At 41.0% G+C, this 20153-nt stretch overlaps 3 protein-coding genes, 1 long non-coding RNA gene and 1 other non-coding gene across 7 annotated transcripts in view; 3 read left to right on the top strand and 2 right to left on the bottom strand.

Moving 5' to 3' along the window:
* chchd2 (coiled-coil-helix-coiled-coil-helix domain containing 2) overlaps window positions 1–1098 on the top strand; it is a 2149-nt gene extending 1051 nt beyond the window's left edge. Inside the window, exons 3-4 of the mRNA XM_061781232.1 lie at window positions 330–504; window positions 760–1098. Of these exons, the coding sequence (XP_061637216.1) occupies window positions 330–504; window positions 760–770 (186 nt within the window). The 3' untranslated portion in view covers window positions 771–1098. The remainder of the gene's footprint in view (window positions 1–329; window positions 505–759) is intronic.
* A 139-nt stretch (window positions 1099–1237) lies between these two features.
* On the top strand, window positions 1238–10246 carry LOC133481903 (phosphorylase b kinase gamma catalytic chain, skeletal muscle/heart isoform-like). Of its 2 annotated transcripts, none has more exons than XM_061781226.1 (10): window positions 1238–2565; window positions 3607–3721; window positions 5039–5217; window positions 5908–5962; window positions 6087–6152; window positions 6247–6410; window positions 7237–7327; window positions 8324–8477; window positions 8576–8701; window positions 9576–10246. In XM_061781226.1, exons 2-10 carry the CDS (start codon window positions 3639–3641, stop codon window positions 9840–9842), a joined length of 1185 nt encoding a protein of 394 aa, XP_061637210.1. In that variant the 5' UTR covers window positions 1238–2565; window positions 3607–3638; the 3' UTR covers window positions 9843–10246. The 2 variants fall into 2 exon arrangements, with proteins under 2 accessions (XP_061637210.1, XP_061637211.1); XM_061781227.1 differs by having other exon boundaries at window positions 3602–3721.
* LOC133481909 (uncharacterized) lies at window positions 4070–12655 on the bottom strand. Of its 2 annotated transcripts, XR_009789642.1 has the most exons (5): window positions 12170–12655; window positions 11522–11592; window positions 10943–11043; window positions 5828–5960; window positions 4070–5163 (listed from the first exon to the last, which is right to left on the bottom strand). It is a non-coding gene; the product is annotated as an uncharacterized LOC133481909 (long non-coding RNA). The 2 variants fall into 2 exon arrangements; XR_009789641.1 differs by lacking the exons at window positions 4070–5163; window positions 5828–5960 and having other exon boundaries at window positions 10854–11043.
* Window positions 11740–11877, bottom strand: LOC133482830 (small nucleolar RNA SNORA15). Its single transcript, XR_009789982.1, has one exon. It is a non-coding gene; the product is annotated as a small nucleolar RNA SNORA15 (small nucleolar RNA).
* Window positions 12656–12791: 136 nt separating the features above from the next.
* On the top strand, window positions 12792–20153 carry psph (phosphoserine phosphatase). The gene is made up of 6 exons (XM_061781230.1): window positions 12792–12945; window positions 13696–13842; window positions 16701–16835; window positions 18022–18167; window positions 19354–19502; window positions 19616–20153. Exons 2-6 carry the CDS (start codon window positions 13703–13705, stop codon window positions 19724–19726), a joined length of 681 nt encoding a protein of 226 aa, XP_061637214.1. The 5' UTR covers window positions 12792–12945; window positions 13696–13702; the 3' UTR covers window positions 19727–20153.

Here is a 20153-nt window from a genome sequence, read left to right as displayed (position 1 = left end):
GTTAATAAACATCACTTTATCCCATCATAGACTAACTAATGTTCAGAGTAGCTAGTGTAATAGTCAATGTGGGTTCATCACAAGTGAGTCTTAACTTTGTAAAGACAGACCTTTTGGTGCAAGTCTTTACTAGATCTCACTAAATTGGGCAGTTGTGCATGTTTGATACGTGTCGTACATTAGTGAAAATTAAAAGCTGAAAGCTCTAAAACATTTGTATTAAGTCCTTTATTAAATTCAAGTAATTTGCTAAGTTGTCAAATGCCTGTACTGTAAATCACATTAACTCAGAGCAATTGATGTAATCTTTTTTCCTGTGTGCACTTTAGGAGCCCCACCAGGCCCAGCCATACCAAACACAGTCTCCCTACCAGCAGCAAAACAGCCCACAGCAAGCCTGTTCCTATGAGCTCAAACAGTTCATCGACTGTGCTCAATCTCAAAGTGATCTAAAACTCTGCGAGGGCTTCAGCGAGGTGCTTAAACAGTGCAAGTTTGCTAATGGTAAGTTGGAAGTAGATTGATTGCATGAGAAAGAGTAGCGTCTTGAGGGTTTACGGTTTGTGAATTTTTCGACACCACAAAATACTCCTGAATGTTGTCCTGTTCACACCATACTGTATTTTTGCATCACCATGTTGTCATCTTGGCTGTATGATCTAGTCATCATCTAATTTAATATGTTGGCATTCCAGTGCACTAGAGAGAGTAGGATTGCTCAGTTTATTTATTGCAAAACTGTTTTTGTTCACTCCACAGGTCTGTCTTGAATTGCATCCAGAAATCTTGGAGAGGAGAGCATAGACTCACCATTGCCATATGTCAACGTGATCTAATTAACAAGAGGCCGACAAATATACTTTAACAGTTGATTATCTTCAGACAATATCAGTCCATTCAATCATTAGACGACTGCAGCAGAGCTTGCAGTCATGTCGATAGATATATATATTGCTGTTTTGAGTTTTTGTTTGCATTTAATTAGTTCCAGTACTAGACATGCTACATTTCCAGAAGAGCACCAGTTACTGCTTGTAAAAACTTGATGCTTGAAATCAAAACATTAAAGCATTTTGATCATGAAGACAAAACAAAAAAGATTGCAAGATTTGTTTGTCATAACATATACAGATTATTCAGAGGATAACACTAAAACTGGATGCATGTAATGTCACTGGAAACTGTGTGTATAGTATAATGCAGCATAAGAAATACTCCATGGAAGTTACAAAAGAAACTCTTCAATTGACAGACCTAGTACGAACCTAAACAGAATCGTTGGTAACCTTTTGTAAAAGAAAACGCAATGGTCACTGAACTCATTTGAAAGGTAATAATAAAACATTGACTTAATATTAACTTGTGAAAATATGGCATTCCTTTTTGTAGTTAAAAAGTCTGTACAAACATGATGATAGCATTATTTTGGTGCACAACTGAGCTAAATGAGATTTGTGCATGTCAACTGGCATTTGACCCACTCTTGGTGAGCAAACCGCTCCCACTGTGTCAGTCTTAATTTTTAACATTCAAGACACCCTGTACCAAGACTGTTCTTTATTTTAGTATATATTTACAGCTGTTAACAGCAAATTACAATCTCATTGCAATTTACTCAGTGACCATTGTTTTGTTTAATAGAAGGGTACTGTCGTGACAGTTTTGCCTGTACTGTATGTACAAACACAGTACCTACTGTGACGCATGGGAAATGCTTATGCACCTTGAAATCTGCGCGTTTCAATGAAATTGAAAGACTATCAAGGCATCCTAGAGTGAAATATGCTCCCCAGTGTCAGAAAGCTTGGTCTCAGTCACAGGTCCTCTCACAGGATCATCATAACCGAAAACACAAGAATCGCTAAGAGCAAAAAACTAATAGTTGAAAGTGACTTGTGAGCCCTGATTTAAATCCTATTGAACATCAGTGGAAGGAGCAAAAACATGCAGTCGAAGTGTATGAAATGGTAGAAAGTCAAATACAGCATTGAAGTAATGAAGGCTTCCACGGAAGTCGTGTCGGACAGCCCAACGAGAAGTTTAGTCTTATTTAAAACAGGACAGATCTATGTGGACTTGTATAGGGAAGTCAGATTCAAGCCATGTAGGACAGTGATAGTCACGTACGACAGTCTAAATTGTATCTAGGGGAAAATATCAACGGCAGTAATGTAGAAGGTGCACACTAAAGTCAAATATTGAAGTGAGTATGGGCGTCTTGACATTGAGGACGTGGCCTGTCCTGTGACGGCCATCTTGAAGACAAGACATGCAGTATAAACTTGAATGAAAGTCATATAAGCCGTCATATATTGAAACAATGGAGCGCAGCTCATATAAGTCACGTAAAACAGTCTTGCTAGTTATTTCAGGAGCTCTGCTTTCGAAGCAGAAAGAGTGGGTCGCTTTGGAAGCTACAGTTTATTTTTGGTATCTGACATTAGAGCTCATGTCCTGACGGCGACCCCGCAAAGCTGTGGCAGCGTCGCTGTCCGCCGGTTGTTCGCACGCTTCCTTCCAAATGATGGATAGTCTTTAATAGGAGGGACTGCGAGACGGAACGCGGTGAGTGGACAGTCCTTTCTACTTACCATCACTCAAATTTGGTCGGAGGCGATAACGTACGAAACTTTGGCGTGCTCGAAAGCTGTCGTTTTGATAATTGAGCATGTTTTTTTTTTTTTTTTAAGCAGAGGAAACGGAAGGGTAGTTAAAACAGGGCTACATGGCGAACATATTCCAAAATTCATTAAAAACTAGCTTCGAATCCTCACTTTTTGCGTTTTTCTTCATGATATCGTCTATATAGAGAATACTTTCTACAGTTAAAACGCTTCCTAGGCAAAATATGACAACTTCACTGGCTAATTTACATACATTGGACTATTATTGTGTTGTTATTTATTTTCAAACCGCTTGACACCTGTGCTAAATAATCGCGTGATTACATTACCGCTATCTGGAGCTGCAGCGCTTCTAACTGCCCTGGTGGCGAGAAAATGAAAGGACAGCATTATGGTGGGCTTCTCCATACACTTCAGCACAAATATATCATATAACGTGGAGGTAATATATCTCTATGCACTGCAGTACTTACGACACAGGCTGTGTACGTATACATTCGGGATTTGTCGTGTCCGTAGGAACATATCACTTCAATGACATGGACCCTGTTAGGATGGGACATTTTCATCACATGCAATACCCAGATATTCTATAGTTTATGGCCTTGTTTTAAAAAAATGCCCAATCGCCACAATTTCAGGGGTAAAAAAAGCCTCTTGTGCAATGAACGTCATAGCTTCATACCATTACCTTTCTCTGCTGTATAACTGCTTTGTTGTATGTCCATAGACGTACATTACAATATTTGTCTACTGGATTGCTTGTTGCCTAGTGTCATGTCACGTGTTATGTTGTTGTTTATCATTGATAAACCCAATTCAAGTTACCAAGGCCCACAAAACTCAAATCAATTTGTACGAGAAATGAAATAAAAGTTTCAAAACCATGTGTATCACAAACCACCCTTTTAAAGATGTACTCTGTGTAATGATTTGATGAGCCGTCACTCTCACTTCTGACAAATATTTCTCTGTAGTGTAGAAGCATAGCGCTGTTGTGTCGATCACTCCATCATGACCAAAGAGGAGGAGATCCCCGACTGGGTGGGTGCCCAGGAGTTCTACGAAAAGTATGAGCCCAAGGAGATTCTGGGACGGTATGTTCCTAAAGCATGTGACATACTGAGAGCAATTTAATTTGAGATTAATGTGATTTAGTGTTTTTCTTTTAAACAAAAATAAATCCAAGTAGAATCTACTGATGTCCCACGACATCTGTCTCTATGGTGTTCCATACATCCCTTGAGGCATGTGAGCAGAGAATGAGTGCGCTAATTGTCATTCCCCTCCATTTCTCGGACAGTGGCACTCTTACGTTAGCAACATTGCTGGTGAGGAATGTGTGTGTATTGTGTGTTTTGGGTCGGTTCAAAGCAGCTTTGGGATTACATGATGTCACAGATTTGTTTTTTTTAATCTGGAATATGGAGGAACCAAATGTTAATTGCAAAAATAAAGGTAACCCAAAAATTACATACACAAACATTGTAAAGCAACAATCTAATTGGCAAAAGAAATTCATTCTTGGCTGGCCTTTACTGTAGGTATTTTACTAAATATTCTAAAGGGGACCTCTTGTTCATTGATTTAGGGCAGTTAAGAAATACTCCCTGGACACAAAAGTTATTAAATTCCACGAGAGTCAATACAGGGAAGCATTGTATCCAAGTGGTTAGCACCTCTGCCTCACAGTTGAGAGGTCCTGGTTTCAATTCTCGGCTCCTCTTTTCCTGTGTGGAGTTTGTATTTTTCCCCTGCTTGCGTGTTTTTTTCCCCCCCAGGTACTTTGGATTTTTCCCACTTTCCAAAAATATGCATGTTAGGTTCATTGGAGACTAGTCTAAATTCTCCATAGGTCTGAGTGTGAATTTTCATTTTTCATCATGTGCCCCTCGATTGGCATGACCAGTCCAGATTACCCCAGCCTCCTGCTAAAAAGTTAGGATGGATGGACATCCAATATAAAAACTATATATTAAAAATGTGCATGTACAGAGCCACCCATTTAGCGATGTTTATTATTGTTTCCAAAGGTGTAGAACTGTACTCCATCATACAGGGAGACATTTCAAATATAGTATATTGGATAAAATTAGGCAGTCTCCAACCTGATGTCTTAATGAGTCATGCATCATCCATCTATTTTCTTTCCTTCCCATGTACTAAGTTTTATTAAAGAGTAGTCATATCCAGCTGCGATTGGCTGGAAACCAGTCGAGAGTGCCCATCACCCAAAGTCAGCCATACGTGAATAAGGACAAGCGCTGTAGAAAATGGATGGATGGATTCGTTGGTGAAATCAAGTTGTATGCATGAACCTGCCTCTGCGTCACTTCCTTAGTGAAACACAAACAAACATTTACTAAAACAGTTAGCACATTGATAGGACATCTGAGGTGTCTTCTTTTGCTCAGGGGAGTAAGCAGTGTGGTGCGCCGCTGCGTGGACAAACGGACGTCTCAGGAGTACGCCGTGAAGATCATTGACGTCACCCCCTCGGACAAGATGACCCAGCAGGAGATTGAGGAGATCAGGGACTCTACAGTGAAAGAGATTGACATCCTCAAGAAAGTCTTCGGACAGGAAAATATTAGTGAGTCTGTTTTAAATACACCTAAAACGTCCTTCACCTTAATTTTAGGGTTGTTGAGCTACCAACCTACTCTCGGTGGTCAACTCTGGCAAATGTTGGCCTTCTGCTATCCACAGAGGTGGGTAGAGTAGCCAAACATTGTACTCAAGTAAGAGTAAAGTAAACTAAAGCTTGGTTTTCAGAGTCTGTAAAGTAAACACTCGCACAGCTGTTCCCCCCCCCCCCCCCCCCCCCCCCCCCCCCCCAAGCCCCCACCCAATATGAGTCACCCAGTCAAGGTTTTGTGTTCGGTCATGTGACTGCCTTGTGCTGTGTTATTGGTGAATTGGAGTCAAATGACACTAGTGACCACGTTGGCTTGGCGCAACAGCGCCCTATGCGGAAGTCAAAGATGAAGTCTAAAAACAGGTCGCGCACCCAATAATGGATAAATAAAAGTAGGGAGCGGCATGTCAGTCATTGTAATGGAGTAAAAGTATCAATTCTTCTTAACATAAATACTCAAATAAAAGTAAAAAGTATGGTGGATTCAAACTACTCTGACAAGTACAATTAATCCAAAATGTTACTTGAGTAAATGTAACAGGGAATGTAGCGCGTTACTACCCACCTCTGGCTATCCAATTAGCAACGGCATTTGCATTGATCTGTTTGTCTGACATATCTTGTGCTTGACACGTTTCCTTGCAGTACAGCTAAAAGATTGCTACGAATCCAATGTATTCTTCTTCCTGGTTTTTGACCTGTAAGTAAGCAGAGGCAAACAATATCCACTTGCAGTACTACTTTATTTTATACTGTTCTGAGGTTAATTTGCTTCCCAAAATGTTTATCTGTTCTTGTTTTAATTCTTGTCTTCTTCATCCCAGGATGAGAAAGGGTGAACTTTTTGACTACCTCACAGAGAAAGTAACCCTGAGTGAGAAGGAAACAAGGTCACTGAGCAAATTCACTTCTTCAAAAACTAGCCCACTCTCATACCTTAAACATGATAAGCCTTAATGAGTTCTTTTCGTGTATCGGTTGTAGGAACATCATGCGTGCTCTGCTGGATGTGGTTCGTTTTCTCCATGACCAGAACATAGTCCATCGAGATCTCAAGCCTGAAAACATCCTTTTGGATGACCAGATGAACATCAAACTCACAGACTTTGGCTTTGCCGTGCAAATCCAGTCAGGACAGAAGCTTAAAGGTGAGAGCTCAACTCGTAAACATTATCAAGGTATTCCACCAGGGGAGCCTGGTGGACAAATCGGATTCATAGTTGTCTGCCCGCCACAGCTGCAGAGATGTTGGTGATTTATTATTATATTATTATATAGCATTGACTGACAACAAAACATGAAGACAGCGTACTTTTTAATCTAGCACTCTCAAATAAAGCAATGTAACAACTTTTCAAAATGTCCCAGCAGCTGTTCAAAGTCAGAGCAGAGTCTGGTTGACACTCAAATCTATTTGCCATAGTGCAGAGAGATAAAATATTGGTTTGCCTCAACATTAAATCCTTACACATTGATTAAATAACTGCTTTAGGTTAGGTTATCGAACTTGCTGGAATCAATGACTTATTCAAAGGAAAGATCATAGATAGAAGACGAGCAATGGTGCCACCATGTGTGTTGTGTTATGACATCACATGAAGAAAATTTGTCCAATAAATTTGCGCTGATGTAATCTCTTTTCCATTCATAAGGGCAACATTTGCATTGTAATAATAATAATTTGCATGGTATACGTGGGTTGGTACGCTGTGAGTATAAAATGTTCTTGTTCTTAGCTTGACAACAGCATTTCCCAGAATTTATTTGCAATTTCAAAGGGAATTGGAATGAAATCCTAGTTTTTAGTAAGCCCTCGTCTATAAATGCCTATCCAATGAGGATTTTTTAAAATATTTTTTAAACAAATATTAAATGTCATAATTCTCAAGTACCTTATAGATAGATTTGGCAGCATGAAACCATATCTTTGTTGCTTTAACTTGTTTGATGCTAAATTGTTTGACTTTTATTCAGAAGTGTGTGGGACTCCTGTTTATCTTGCTCCCGAGATCATCCAGTGCTCCATGGACTCTGGAAATGAAGGATACGGAACGGCTGTGGACATGTGAGCAGTGTTGGGGACGAACTGATTCAATGTAACGAGATAATATAATTTAATCACAAAATGTATGTAATTGTAATCATTACATTATTGGGAGAAATGTGTAATTAAATTACACTTGCTTTTGGAATTTTCCGTGATTACTTTTGCATTTGAAAAATAGCCGCAAAAGCTAATTTTTCAAGTCACTTCCTTCTAATGCAGATGCTTGTGATTGGCTCTCTCTGCTCATATGCTATACTTTCAGCTCAAACAGAATATAAAATATGATCTCGAAGCGCCACCTTGTGGCAATGTATTAGTTTGTCTGAGATTTTTGAAAAGGTTTTTTCTCATATTTACACTTATGAACACACAGAAGAACATGGACTTTTGCACATTTCCCATTAGGCCAACATGATCTCATGTTTAATTTATGAGTTTCACTTTTGGAATTGCGATGCTTAAATACAATGGACTCTCCTACAGTATTCCAATTTATTGAGATACACCTGTATATGTATAATGCAACAAATACATGTTTATGTAAATAACAAATATGTGGTTAATTCCAACATACAGCTCTATGGTTTTAATCCACTTTTTTAGAGGAGTGTTTCAACGGCCATGCACTCATTCAAAATTAAGAAATGTAAACAAAATGTAATCAAATGTAACGTTACATTACTTTGAGAGAGTAATTGAGAGTTACACTACTTTTACATTTTCATCGAAGTAACTGTAAACAAGTAAATTTCAAAAGTAATCCCAACACTGCATGTGAGTCCCATCCCAAAAATCAAAAACAGTAAGCATAACATTAAAAAATGATTACGTAAGGTGCATTTCCTGCTATTTCTGATGGCTGAGTAGGTGGACTTACATTACATGTCTTTGCTCTACCACTCTCCATCCCTGCCAAGAGGTTTTAGTCACAAGCGCTCATGTAAGTGATACGAACGCTCCTGCTATCATAAATGCATTCTGACACGGTGCTTGCCCTCTGGCTTATACGTGCAGATGGAGCGCGGGTGTGATCATGTACACACTCCTGGCTGGCTCCCCACCCTTCTGGCACAGGAAACAAATGCTGATGCTGCGTATGATCTTAACTGGAAATTACAGGTTCTCATCCCCTGAATGGGACGACCGCTCTGACACGGTCAAAGATTTGGTCAGTCGCTTTATTCCCTCTCTCTAATTGGTTTAGCTCATTTGTTCCATTTAAATTGACCTGCTGTTAAACATACATTCATTTTGGTGTTTTGTCAGATCACTCGGATGCTTGTCGTGGACCCGAAGCAGCGTTACACAGCCGTCGACGTGCTTAACCATCCGTTCTTCTCCCAGTATGTGGTAGACGAAGTCCGACAACTGAGTCCGTACAGAAAATTCAAGGTGCGGTCTTCAGAGCTTATGTGGCAAAACGATTTTCAGTTATTAAAGAAGCAAGCTCTTTAATGGTCCACCAACAATTTTTTTTATAAGAGCATCAATACAGCACCTTACCATATGTATTAGTCCACAGTTATTGATATACACGTCTGGAATTGCTGAATTTACTTTCTGCACTATCTTAGCCTCCAATCAGTTTGTCAGACATGAGAAAACCAGTCCAGGGTGTACCGTCTCTGGCCCAGTCTGCTGACTCAAGGCTCGAGCTCCTCCCTAGTTGAGGACAAGTGATATAAAGGGATATATGGAACAATGGAGACTGAATTAAGTAAATGTAGCGTTGTTCTAACCTTTTCACTTCTGAAAATCCCATTCCGTTGATTACAAAATAAATTCAACATAAGTTTGCAGGAAGCAAACTGTTAATTTAGTTTAACATTTGAGTTTTCTACTAAACAAACCCCTCCTGGCTCAACTTGGAGAGACTAATACATCACTATTAAATAGTATGGAGTGGCAACCATCCAGTTAAAGCCATGTTTAGTATGAAAGGAGACCACCCAAGTCTAAGATAAGAAAATATTCACTCGCAAACAAACTTGGATCTTTTACAGACATAATTCAGACAAGTAAGATGTTTTAAATCAGCATTCTCTACCACTCATTAAGTCATGAGGTTAATTCAGACTTTTAGAGCACAAATGAGTGTTACACAACTTGTAGAGATTCTGCCAATCCAGTTCTGATAGACCCAAAAGATGATGTTGAGGGTTAAAAAGGTGCTGAAATGTAGGGATGCCTTAGCCTTCCCCCACCCAACACACACACAATAAAATCTATAACACCAGTTCATTAAAGAATACTACTTTTCCACCAGGTCATCTGTCTCACGGTACTTGCCACCATGCGCATCTACTGCAGCTACCGCAGAGTAAAGCCCGTCACCAAGGAGGTGATCAAGAGTGACCCGTACGCGGTCAAGCCCATTCGCAAGCTCATTGACGCGTGCGCCTTCAAGATCTACGGCCACTGGGTCAAGAAGGGCCAGACACAGAACAGAGCGGCACTTTTCGAGAACACTCCCAAGGCCATCCTGCTATCCATAGTGGCAGAGGCGGACGAGCCAGTTCAGCACATCTGGTAATCAACGGCTGGTAAATGGTGGGGCACTAACCACATCAATCGGCTAACATTAGCTCCCCCAAAAATTAATATGTATACATTTTTAGTTAGCTTGCATACGCAAATAATGGTAAACAAAAATGTATTGATTCTTTTTCATGGTCACCTCATGTGTAAATGGAATTGACAAAAATGCTAAGTATCTTTTTTTACACATCCTCTATTAACTCGCTACCCATGTTTCACTACATTTTGTACAGAAAAACAGCACCATCTGCTTGAGCTGGTGAGACACTGCACCATATCGATAGTGTAGTCATTGCTGTGGTTTATTTTACAAGACAACATGCATGTGGTTTACTAAACTATGTAACCAAGTATATGACATTTGCTGGGGAGAAATAAAAAGTGTTCACTATGCATCTTTCTGAGATTGAGCCAGCCGATGTCATTGGCACATCAACTTGTATTATGTGAATTTCATGGCACAAGCAGTTATGTAATTTTGCTACCCATTATTTAAAAGTTTTAATATTAAATAGAAAACACTAAGGCTTGCACACAGGTTTTGGTTATTTTCAAGAACTGTCAATGAATGGAAATACTGGCTAGTGCATAAGCTTTGTTAATGAACTGATGAAGCCTGCTCACGTGAGAGGTGAAAACGTCTTCCAAGACAAACGAAACAGTACAGTTGCGATCAATTCAATGCCCTGAGAATGAAAGGACCTGGCTGAATGAGAATATTCACAGGCATGTCAAAGAATGGAGTAATTAATCACTCTATCATCCCAATTAGACTAACACTTCTCGAGTCCATAACCTCATGTTCTGACACCTCTTGAAGAATAAAGCAGTAGTCAATACCACGGAAGCTTGGTCAGATGTTAATTTGACTGGCATGGTTGTACTTTGTGGTAAACCCAATTGCCATGTGACCACAACAACAGTACACCCCTTAATGATGAACAGAATCTTTCATAAACCTTAGTTTCAGAATAAAATACGTTTTATGGAAATGAAAACCACAATGTGACAGTTGGTATTAAACTTTATTTTTCCTTTATATGTATAAGAGGGTACAATAAATTATCTTAACACCTAGTAGAGTGTATGTCTTACATCTTCCTGTTGCAATGGCATCTCGTGCTTGGACGACTTAAAACACTCCACCATCCAGTATGATTTAGGCCAGGAGATCATAACTTATCCACACTAATGCCCTGTTGAAATAAAAAAGATATTTCAAGCTTGCTATAGCTGAATATGTGCACATGCTTTGTATTAAGGGTACACATGCTCATAATAACACTTATTACACACTATAATATTCAGGAGGAGAGAAAAAAAAAAAAGTATCAGTGTACTCATTTCTATACTGCTGGATGAAACTGAAGAGAACACAGCCATCACTAAAAGAAATTAGACAATACTCTTGCATGGTGTCTGACTGTGTCCACCACAGAGCTGGAACAGAATTCAGCCATGCAGTCGGAAGTGTGTCTCCCATTAAAACATTCACTGCCGTTGTCGGCTTTAGAAGTCAAATATCCATGTTAACTGCGAAGGCTGGCAGTGAATGAGTTTTAGCAATAATGAAGCCACATTTGAGTCTGAAACTTCTTGTTGATATTACCTACTCCTTATGTGACATTCATTAGGTGCTTTTGTATTGGATTCCAATGGACTGTGAAAGTGTACCTCATCTTGTAGACCCGAAGCAGAAGGGTTCACATGGTCTTTGGCTCACAAATCAATATTTTCTCATATTTCTAGGGCACAATTAAAAGAAATACATGTATCAAAAAGAAATACAATATCAAGTAAGTAGTTCGTAAATGTTTACTGACTGACAGAGCAAACGTTTACAAGCAATACTCCTGCAATATTCACGTTTTTTTTTGGGGGGGGGGGTATGTAAATGTATTCACTCTGACAGCAGAATGAGCCACACAAGATTTCTCATTCATTGTAAAGTCAGTGTGTGAAAACTGTTTCTTTTGCATGGTGTCTGACTGAGTTTACCACTTTAAGAGTAAATCAGAATTCGGCCATGCATTCAAAGACGTGTCTTAAGACAGCGCTACCAGTTAAATACAAAAAGGTAAACGAGAAGAAAAAAGTAACTTAGCATGTTATATACTTTTGAATACAAGCAGCATTTTTCTTGAAGAGACAATATAATTATTGAAACAACTTCTCCACCCCCCACCCCTTTCTCCACGTGAACGAGGCCCATATGGTGCTAACAACAGGCTAAAGCTAATTAAACGGCAAAATTAAAAGCTATGGCCGGAAGTTGGCGTTAACATCTCTCCTGAATTCCCTAAGCGACAACGTAACACAAACCTAAAAAAGGAATCCATTTTTATTCACGAAAGTCTTCTGTTCCGCCGTGCTCGGATTAACGTTTCGTTTCTAGTTTCCGTCGGTCTGGACCGTCTGAATATAGCTATGATCACTAGGTTGATAGGACATGCGCCTTTGAGGTGCGTGCCAACAGCCACGCTCAGTCAGTAGAGGCAAAGTGTCAGCGCCTTCCATGTTTGTGGACGACACAAAAACCAAAATAGCAAAGATGTCTGCACGTTGTGCTGCATACGGTTGCATACAATGCCGTACAATCACAGCAAGGGAACTGAGAATAACCTTTCGCAATTAAAATATATTTTTTGACTCTTTTTACGAAAGCTTTGTAGTGCTAGCTACGCTTTGAAGATGACAATAAAGTAAACCTAATGAAAATCTGTTGAGATTTGAGCAAGTTATGACTTATTTTCAATGTACAAGCATTGCATTTAATGGAAACGTTGCCCTTACCAACGTGGCCGCTAAGGATGCAGGTCGCATAATCAAGCTACTATAGCGCACTAGTGTATTTAATGGTCTGATCTTCTGCAGGGGCGGGATCATTGATATCGGAGAGCTGATTGGTTAAACACTATGACGTCATATCAGAAGAGAGTAGGCGGGGCGTTTCCTCACCGGCATCGCTGTGATTGGTGCAGCTCGCTGCTCGGTTCTTCTTCTGCATGATTTTTCACCAACTGATGCTTGTTTTTGTGTGCGACTGTGCAACTCTGCTAGACGCTGACTCTCGTGCCTTATCACCGCTGCTATTTCACGTGAGTATTACAGAACGGCTTGTTCTTTTTGGCCGATTTTCCAATTTCCTTGACACCATCTTTGTCCCATTAGTCGTTTCACTTAAACAGCATTTTTTTTAACAGCTAGTGACAACAGAGCGAAAACAGAATGGCTTGGTTGGTTTAACTGTACCAAATGTCTGCACTTTTTCAGATATGAATGGCGGTTTACTGTTTTGGCATGCCTGTCACATTGCATTACTGCTTATTTGTGTTTATTTTTACTTTAGCTTTTCAACACCATACTGTAAATGTATATTGTGAGTGAGGGGGTGACGCAACAGTAGCAATTGATGTCCACCATGGCCCCCTCATATGTTTTGTTTATGCGATCCGCACTATGCAACATATTTTTGGCACTCACTCGCCAAGATCAGAGACGTTTTGTTATGAATTTGTTTTTTGACGCATAATAATTAGCTTTGTAATACATCAGACATCACGCTTAGATCAGTGCTCAGTGAAAGAGATTTCTCATGTTAAAAAAAAAAAGTACTGATTCAAATCCTGTACTTCAGTAAAAGAAAAAGTACAGACTCTGAAATGTACCTAGGCGCAAAGTAAAAATGATGTGCTCAGAATGCCTTTCACATGTTGCCATAGAGCTACTCTAATTATTATTTACCTGTCCTATTTTTTATCTAAAAGGCTGAGCAACCAGAGGAAAAGGGTTGTTCGTTTTGTTTGTTTAGTCCTCTAATATTGACTGCACTGTATTTCTCTTCATAGCGTTGCAATGTCCACAACGTCACAGACAAAGGAACTTTTCAGACGAGCAGAAGCTGTCTGTTTCGATGTAGACAGCACAGTCATCAAGGAAGAAGGCATCGATGAACTGGCTAAGTTCTGCGGCGTGGGGGACGCGGTTACTGAAATGTAATTATCCAAAATTATGTTTCCTCAATGTCAATGCAGCCCTATGGGAGGCACAAGCTAGTGCAAACTGTAGGCCGGTCCCAAGCACGGATAAATGCAGAGGGTTGCGTCAGGAAGGGCATCTGTCTTAAAACTTTGCCAAACAAATATGAGCGTTCATCCAAAGAATTCCATACTGGATCGGTCATGGCCCGGGTTAACAACAGGTTGACGGCACCGGTGGAAATTCAGCTACTATGGGGTCGAAGTTGAAGAAGAGGTGGAAAGCAGGTTCTTCGGCAGAAAGAAGAGGAAAGTACAGAGCCTAGAACTGAATGTGGGGACTTTGAATGTTGGGACTATGACAGGAAAATCTTGGGAGTTGGTTGACATGATGATTAGGAGAAAGGTTGATATATTGTGTGTCCAGGAGACCAGGTGGAAAGACAGTAAGGCTAGACGTTTAGGGGCAGGGTTTAAATTAGTTTACCATGGTGTAGATGGGAAGAGAAATTGAGTAGGGGTGATTTTAAAAAAAGAGTTAGCTAAGAATGTCTTGGAGGTGAAAAGAGTATCAGATCGAGTGATGAGGCTGAAACTTGAACTTGAGGGTGTTATGTGTAATGTGATTAGTGGCTATGCCCCACAGGTAGGATGTGACCTAGAGGTGAAAGAGAAATTCTGGAAGGAGTTAGACGAAGTAGTTCTGAGCATCCCAGACAGCGAGAGAGTATTGATTGGTGCAGATTGTAATGGACATGTTGATGAAGGAAATAGGGGTGATCCAGGAAAGGAACTTGGAGGGACAGATGGTGGTAGACTTTGCAAAAAGGATGCAAATGGCTGTAGTGGACACTTTTTTCCAGAAGAGGCAGGAACATAGGGTGACCGACGAGCGGAGGTAGAAGCACGCAGGTGGATTACATCTTGTGCAGACGATGTAATCTGAAGGAGGTTACCAACTGTAAGGACGAGTGTTGTGCAGCTTTTCGGAAAGAGGTGAGACAGGTTCTTGGTGGACAGGAGGAGCTTCCAGAAGACTGGACCACTGCAGCCAAGGTGATCAGTGAGGCAGGCAGGAGAGTACTTGGTGTATCTTCTGGCAGGAAAGGAGAGAAGGAGACTTGGTGGTGGAACCTCACAGTACAGGAAATCATACAAGGAAAAAGGTTAGCTAAGAAGAAGTGGGACACTGAGAGGACAGAGGAGAGGCGAAAGGAATACATTGAGATGCGACATAGGGCAAAGGTAGAGGTGGCAAAGGCCAAACAAGAGGCATATGATGACATGTATGCCAGGTTGGACACTAAAGAAGGAGAAAATGATCTCTACAGGTTGGCCAGACAGAGGGATAGAGATGGGAAGGATGTGGAGTAGGTTAGGGTGATTAAGGATAGAGGTGGAAATATATTGACTAGTGCCAGTAGTGTGCTAGATAGATGGAAAGAATACTTTGAGGAGTTGATGAAGGAGAAAAATGAGAGAGAACGGAGACTAGAAGAGGCAAGTGCGGTGGACCAGGAAGTGGCAATGATTAGTAAGGGGGAAGTTAGAAAGGCATTAAAGAGGATGAAACATGGAAAGGCAGTGGTTCCTGATGACATTCCTGTGGAGGTATGGAAGCATCTAGGAGAGGTGGCTGTGGAGTTTGTGACCAGGTTGTTCAATAGAATTCTAGCGCGTGAGAAGATACCACAGATGCATTATTTGCCTTGAGGATGTTGATGGAAAATTACAGAGCAGGTCAGAAGGAGCTACATTGTGTCTTTGTAGATCTAGAGAAAGCCTCTGACAGAAGACCCAGAGAGGAACTGTGGTACTGCATGCAGAAGTCTCGAGTGGAAGAGAAGTATGTTAGAATAATACAGGACATGTATGAGGGCAGCAGCACAGTGGTGAGGTGTGCTGCAGGTGTGACAGACGAATTTAAGGTGGAGGTGGGACTGCATCAGGGATCAGACCTGAGCCCCTTCCTGTTTGCTGTGGTGATGGTTAGACTGACAGATGAGGTTAGACTGGAATCCCCGTGGACCATGATGTTTGCAGATGACATTGTGATCTGCAGTGAAAGCAGGGAGCAGGTGGAGGAACAGTTAGAAAGATGGAGGCATGCACTGGAAAGCAGAGGAATGAAGATTAGACAAAGTAAGACAGTATATGTGCATGAATGAGAGGGGTGGTGGGGGAAGAGTGAGGCTACAGGGAGATGAGATAGCAAGGGTGGAGGACTTTAAATACTTGGGGTCAACCGTCCAGAGCAATGGTGAGTGTGGTCAGGAAGTGAAGAAACGGGTCCAAGCAGGTTGGAACGGGTGGAGGAAGGTGTCAGGTGTGTTATGTGACAGAAGAGTCTCTGCTAGGATGAAGGGCAAAGTTTATAAAACAGTGGTGAGGCCAGCCATGATGTACGGATTGGAGACAGTGGCACTGAAGAGACAACAGGAAGCAGAGCTGCAGGTGGCGGAAATGAAGATGTTGAGGTTCGCTCTCGGAGTGACCAGGTTGGATCAAATTAGAAATGAGCTCATCAGAGGGACAGCCAAGGTTCGATGTTTTGGAGACAAAGTTAGAGAGAGCAGACTTTGATGGTTTGGACACGTCCAGAGGAGAGAGAGTCAGTATATTGGTAGAAGGATGATGAGGATGGAGCTGCCAGGCAAGAGAGCTAGAGGAAGACCAAAGAGAAGGTTGATGGATGTCGTGAGGGAAAACATGAGGGCAGTTGGTGTTCGAGAGGAGGATGCAGAAGATAGGCTTACATGGAAAAGGATGACACGCTGTGGCGACTCCTAAAGGGACAAGCCGAAAGGAAAAGAAGAAAAAATGATGTTTCCCCAATGTTATCATATCACACACTAGACTTAATTTGTTTGTTTTAGGACTCGTAAAGCCATGGGTGGCTCAATGACTTTCAAATCAGCCTTGACTGAGCGCCTCGCTGTCATCAAATGTTCCAGAGAACAAGTCAACAAACTGATCACTGATCATCCGCCACAGCTGACCCCAGGTATCAGGTAAGAGTGACAACCCACATGTGAGTCTTCTTTCATCCCAGTTACAGCATTCCGACCATCAAGATTGTCCCGGAAAAGTACTACAAGTTCTGAAAGCTTTGGCAAAGTCATACAAGTCATTTGTCAAGTCAGTTGGAAACCCAAATGTATTTTGCTGTTTAAGAAGATCTAATTAAGCGTTATTATTGAATACTCAACATCCCCGCACTGGGAAGATTTCCCAGGCCATAATTATTGTATGTACAATTAGTTTTATTGAAATTGTGTCAGTTAAAATGTTTCATTATGCACTTGAAGTCTTGAAAAAAAGATAAATCTTGAATCTGTCATTTAAGGTGATTAAAATTCTGAAAAGCTAGCACAGTGAAGCGTGTTCAAATCTTGGATCGGGTCATCTTGTGTGGAGTTGGGATGTTCTCCCCGGTTTCTCCAGGTACTCCGGCTTCTTTCCATTTTCCAAAACAGTGCAATGTTAGGTTAATTTTAGACGATCGGTGTGACTGCGTGTATAATTGGTTGGTTGTATGTCTATATGTGCCCTGCGATTGACATCCAAGGTTTTTCCCACCTCTCCCCCAAAGCCAGCTGGGATAGGACCCAGCTTACCTGTGACCCTAAGGTGAGGACAAAGGCCATAGAAAGTGGGTGGATAGAAGTCTGGAATTACCCTTGGATTAATAAAGTGTCTATCAATTCTAAACCTCAAGCCATAATAAAAAGGAAAAAATATTTAAAATGCAAGCAGTGTTATTTTTTAGGGATCGGGTTAGAGTGCCTCGTTGAGCATATGCTACGGACATACCTAAAGCAAGCGAAAAGGAAAAGCACGTGAAAAATTTCATTCATTCAGAAGAGAATTGGTAATAAGTAGGTGTAACTCATAATAGTTTAACCCGTCAAGGTTCAGGATTTAGTTCAAATTTGCTTATTCATGCTTTTAGGAATTTGCTTCTGCAAGTTACTTTGGTATTAATATTCTGTTGGTCTATCTTAATATCAAACCTTGCTTTGTGTTAGGGCACTGTCATGCTTGAACAGAAAAGGGCCTTGCCCACACTTCGCAAAAGGTTGGAAGCATGTGTCCAGCCTTACCCCTGATTGAGTCACTAATTGAGGTGTATCATCATCAGTGGGATGACCACTATAGCGGTCGTGATTATTAATTTCCGTTTGTGTTCACTTTCAGGGACCTTGTGGACCGCCTACACCAGCGCAACATCAAGGTGTTCCTCATCTCAGGTGGCTTCCGCTGCATTGTTGAGCACGTGGCCACTCAGCTAAACATTCCTCTTGAAAACGTCTACGCCAACCGACTCAAGTTCTACTTCAACGGTGAGACCTCATCTGATACGCTTTAATCTGTTTTACAGGGTAATTTGGTGAATGGTGACATTTAATGACAATACACACTCACCGGCCACAACATCAGGTACAATACAAGAGTCGAGCAGTGTTAAACATATTAGAGTGGTACCTCAAAATTCAAATTACCCAATGACAAAACAATTTGGAATCTTGCCTTCAAAGCTGCTCCGAGCCCGGCGAGTTGACTGGCGATCAGCCCAGGACTAAAATGTACACATTCACACCGATGTCCATCTGTGCCCTGCGATTGGCTGCAGACGCATCCAGGATGCACCCTGGCTCTTGCCCAATGTCAGTTGGGATAGGCTCAAGCTCACCACTCCAGAGAACGAGGGCAGTCGAAAATGGAAGGATGGAAGTTAGTCAAAGACTGAAGGGTCGAACAGTCATCATGCGTGATGTCATATGAGACTTCAGTGTACCGACTGTAGGATGGTAATGCACACCAAATTATAGAACTGTCTCGCAATAGATCAGTTTTGACCCCTAAGGCCCGGTACACACGTAAAGATAATTGGGCTGTTTTGTCCTGATTCTGCCCCTTCCCGATCTTAGAAGAAATATTCTTAGGTCTAATGTGTGTTAAGAATGGATTTGTCCCGATTCTAGGGTCCAAAACGGGTCGGGGCGAACAATCTTAAGTATCGAAAGTGTTCAATATTTATGACCAAAGCTCTTAACGTGCGTGGGCAAAGCAGACTACTCTTGAGTCATGAATCCGTGAACTGTGACGTGAAACGGCACCCTCAAAGAAGCACCCTAGACTGACGAACAAAGAAACGACAGTACATAAAAACAAACGTCTTACCTGATGTCATTTTTTTTTTGTATAAAAGTGGGTTCCCCAGACCGCGAGAAGTATTTTCCAAAGGAAGTATTTTTGTTTATCCGCACCACTTCTGCCTCCATTCCCTTCGGCAAACGTCGGAACACAGCCGAAAGTGTCTAGTGGGGTCTGTACAGTACTTCGCTGTAAATTAAATGTGAAAAAATCCTAAAAAAAAAAAAAATCCCACCAGGACTAAAAAGATACTACTGTACTCACTTTATTAGCTAATTTCTGATGTATCCGAGATCAATTACTGCTCTTCCTCCATCATGTACTAATGTGACTAGACTTTTTAAGTAGTAGAGTAAATGTCGGTTTGTTTAGGTGAGTACGCCGGATTCGACGAGACCCAACCGACAGCTGAGAGTGGCGGCAAAGGAAAAGTCATCAGCATGCTGAAGGAAAAGTACGGCTTCAAGACAGTGGTGATGATTGGTGACGGAGCCACTGATCTTGAGGCCTGCCCCCCAGCTGTAAGTGGTTTTTATGTTAATGCCCTGTAGGTTCATTTAAATAATTAGGCTTGTATTCATAGTTATTGTATTGAAAATCCATGTGATTGGTCAATTTGTTCTCCCCTCTTCAGAGCACCTTCATCGGATTCGGTGGCAATGTTGTGAGGCCACAGGTTAAAGAGATGAGTACTTGGTATGTTACAAGTTTTGGAGAGTTGCTGAAAGAAATGGAAAAGATTTGAAGAGCCTAAAAAGAATACATTCACTCTTTTTTGTTTTTGTTTACTCTACTAATGTTATTTGCACCAAAAGGTGTGTATCTGATGGTTTTATCCATTGTGCATACTCCTTTTATGTCAAGATTTTTAATTAATGACCATGTTTACTTTAGGCCGACCAATTCTACCTTTATGTGGTTTCTACCATCTTGATTTTCTATGCTATAACATACTATAAAATATCCACTGTCTGTGTGGAGGTTAAAAATATTTTTGTTTCAGGCACTTTTTTACGTCTAAGACTTACAAGTCCTACACAGTGGGAAGTGCAATGTGGGGAAAAAAACCAAGATTTTAAATATGTATGGATAAAACAATCAGTCATGTGAAGGACAGGCTGCAGTGAATTACATGTTAAGACTATGAGTATTAAACACAAACGGGCTATGAA

Source organism: Phyllopteryx taeniolatus, chromosome 8 (assembly GCF_024500385.1).
Source record: "Phyllopteryx taeniolatus isolate TA_2022b chromosome 8, UOR_Ptae_1.2, whole genome shotgun sequence".
Classification (NCBI taxonomy): domain Eukaryota; kingdom Metazoa; phylum Chordata; class Actinopteri; order Syngnathiformes; family Syngnathidae; genus Phyllopteryx; species Phyllopteryx taeniolatus.
The sequence above is the reverse complement of the archived record's forward strand: the minus strand, read 5'-3'. Positions and strand labels throughout refer to the sequence as shown.

Coding starts and splice junctions, on each gene's coding strand:
- psph (XM_061781230.1), top strand. CDS start 13,703: ATGTCCACAACGTCACAGACAAAGGAACTTTTCAGACGAGCAGAAGCT. Junction 16,836..18,021: donor CAGCTGACCCCAGGTATCAG/GTAAGAGTGACA, acceptor GTTCACTTTCAG/GGACCTTGTGGACCGCCTAC. Junction 18,168..19,353: donor ACTCAAGTTCTACTTCAACG/GTGAGACCTCAT, acceptor CGGTTTGTTTAG/GTGAGTACGCCGGATTCGAC.
- LOC133481903 (XM_061781226.1), top strand. CDS start 3,639: ATGACCAAAGAGGAGGAGATCCCCGACTGGGTGGGTGCCCAGGAGTTC. Junction 3,722..5,038: donor CCCAAGGAGATTCTGGGACG/GTATGTTCCTAA, acceptor TCTTTTGCTCAG/GGGAGTAAGCAGTGTGGTGC. Junction 7,328..8,323: donor TACGGAACGGCTGTGGACAT/GTGAGCAGTGTT, acceptor TTATACGTGCAG/ATGGAGCGCGGGTGTGATCA.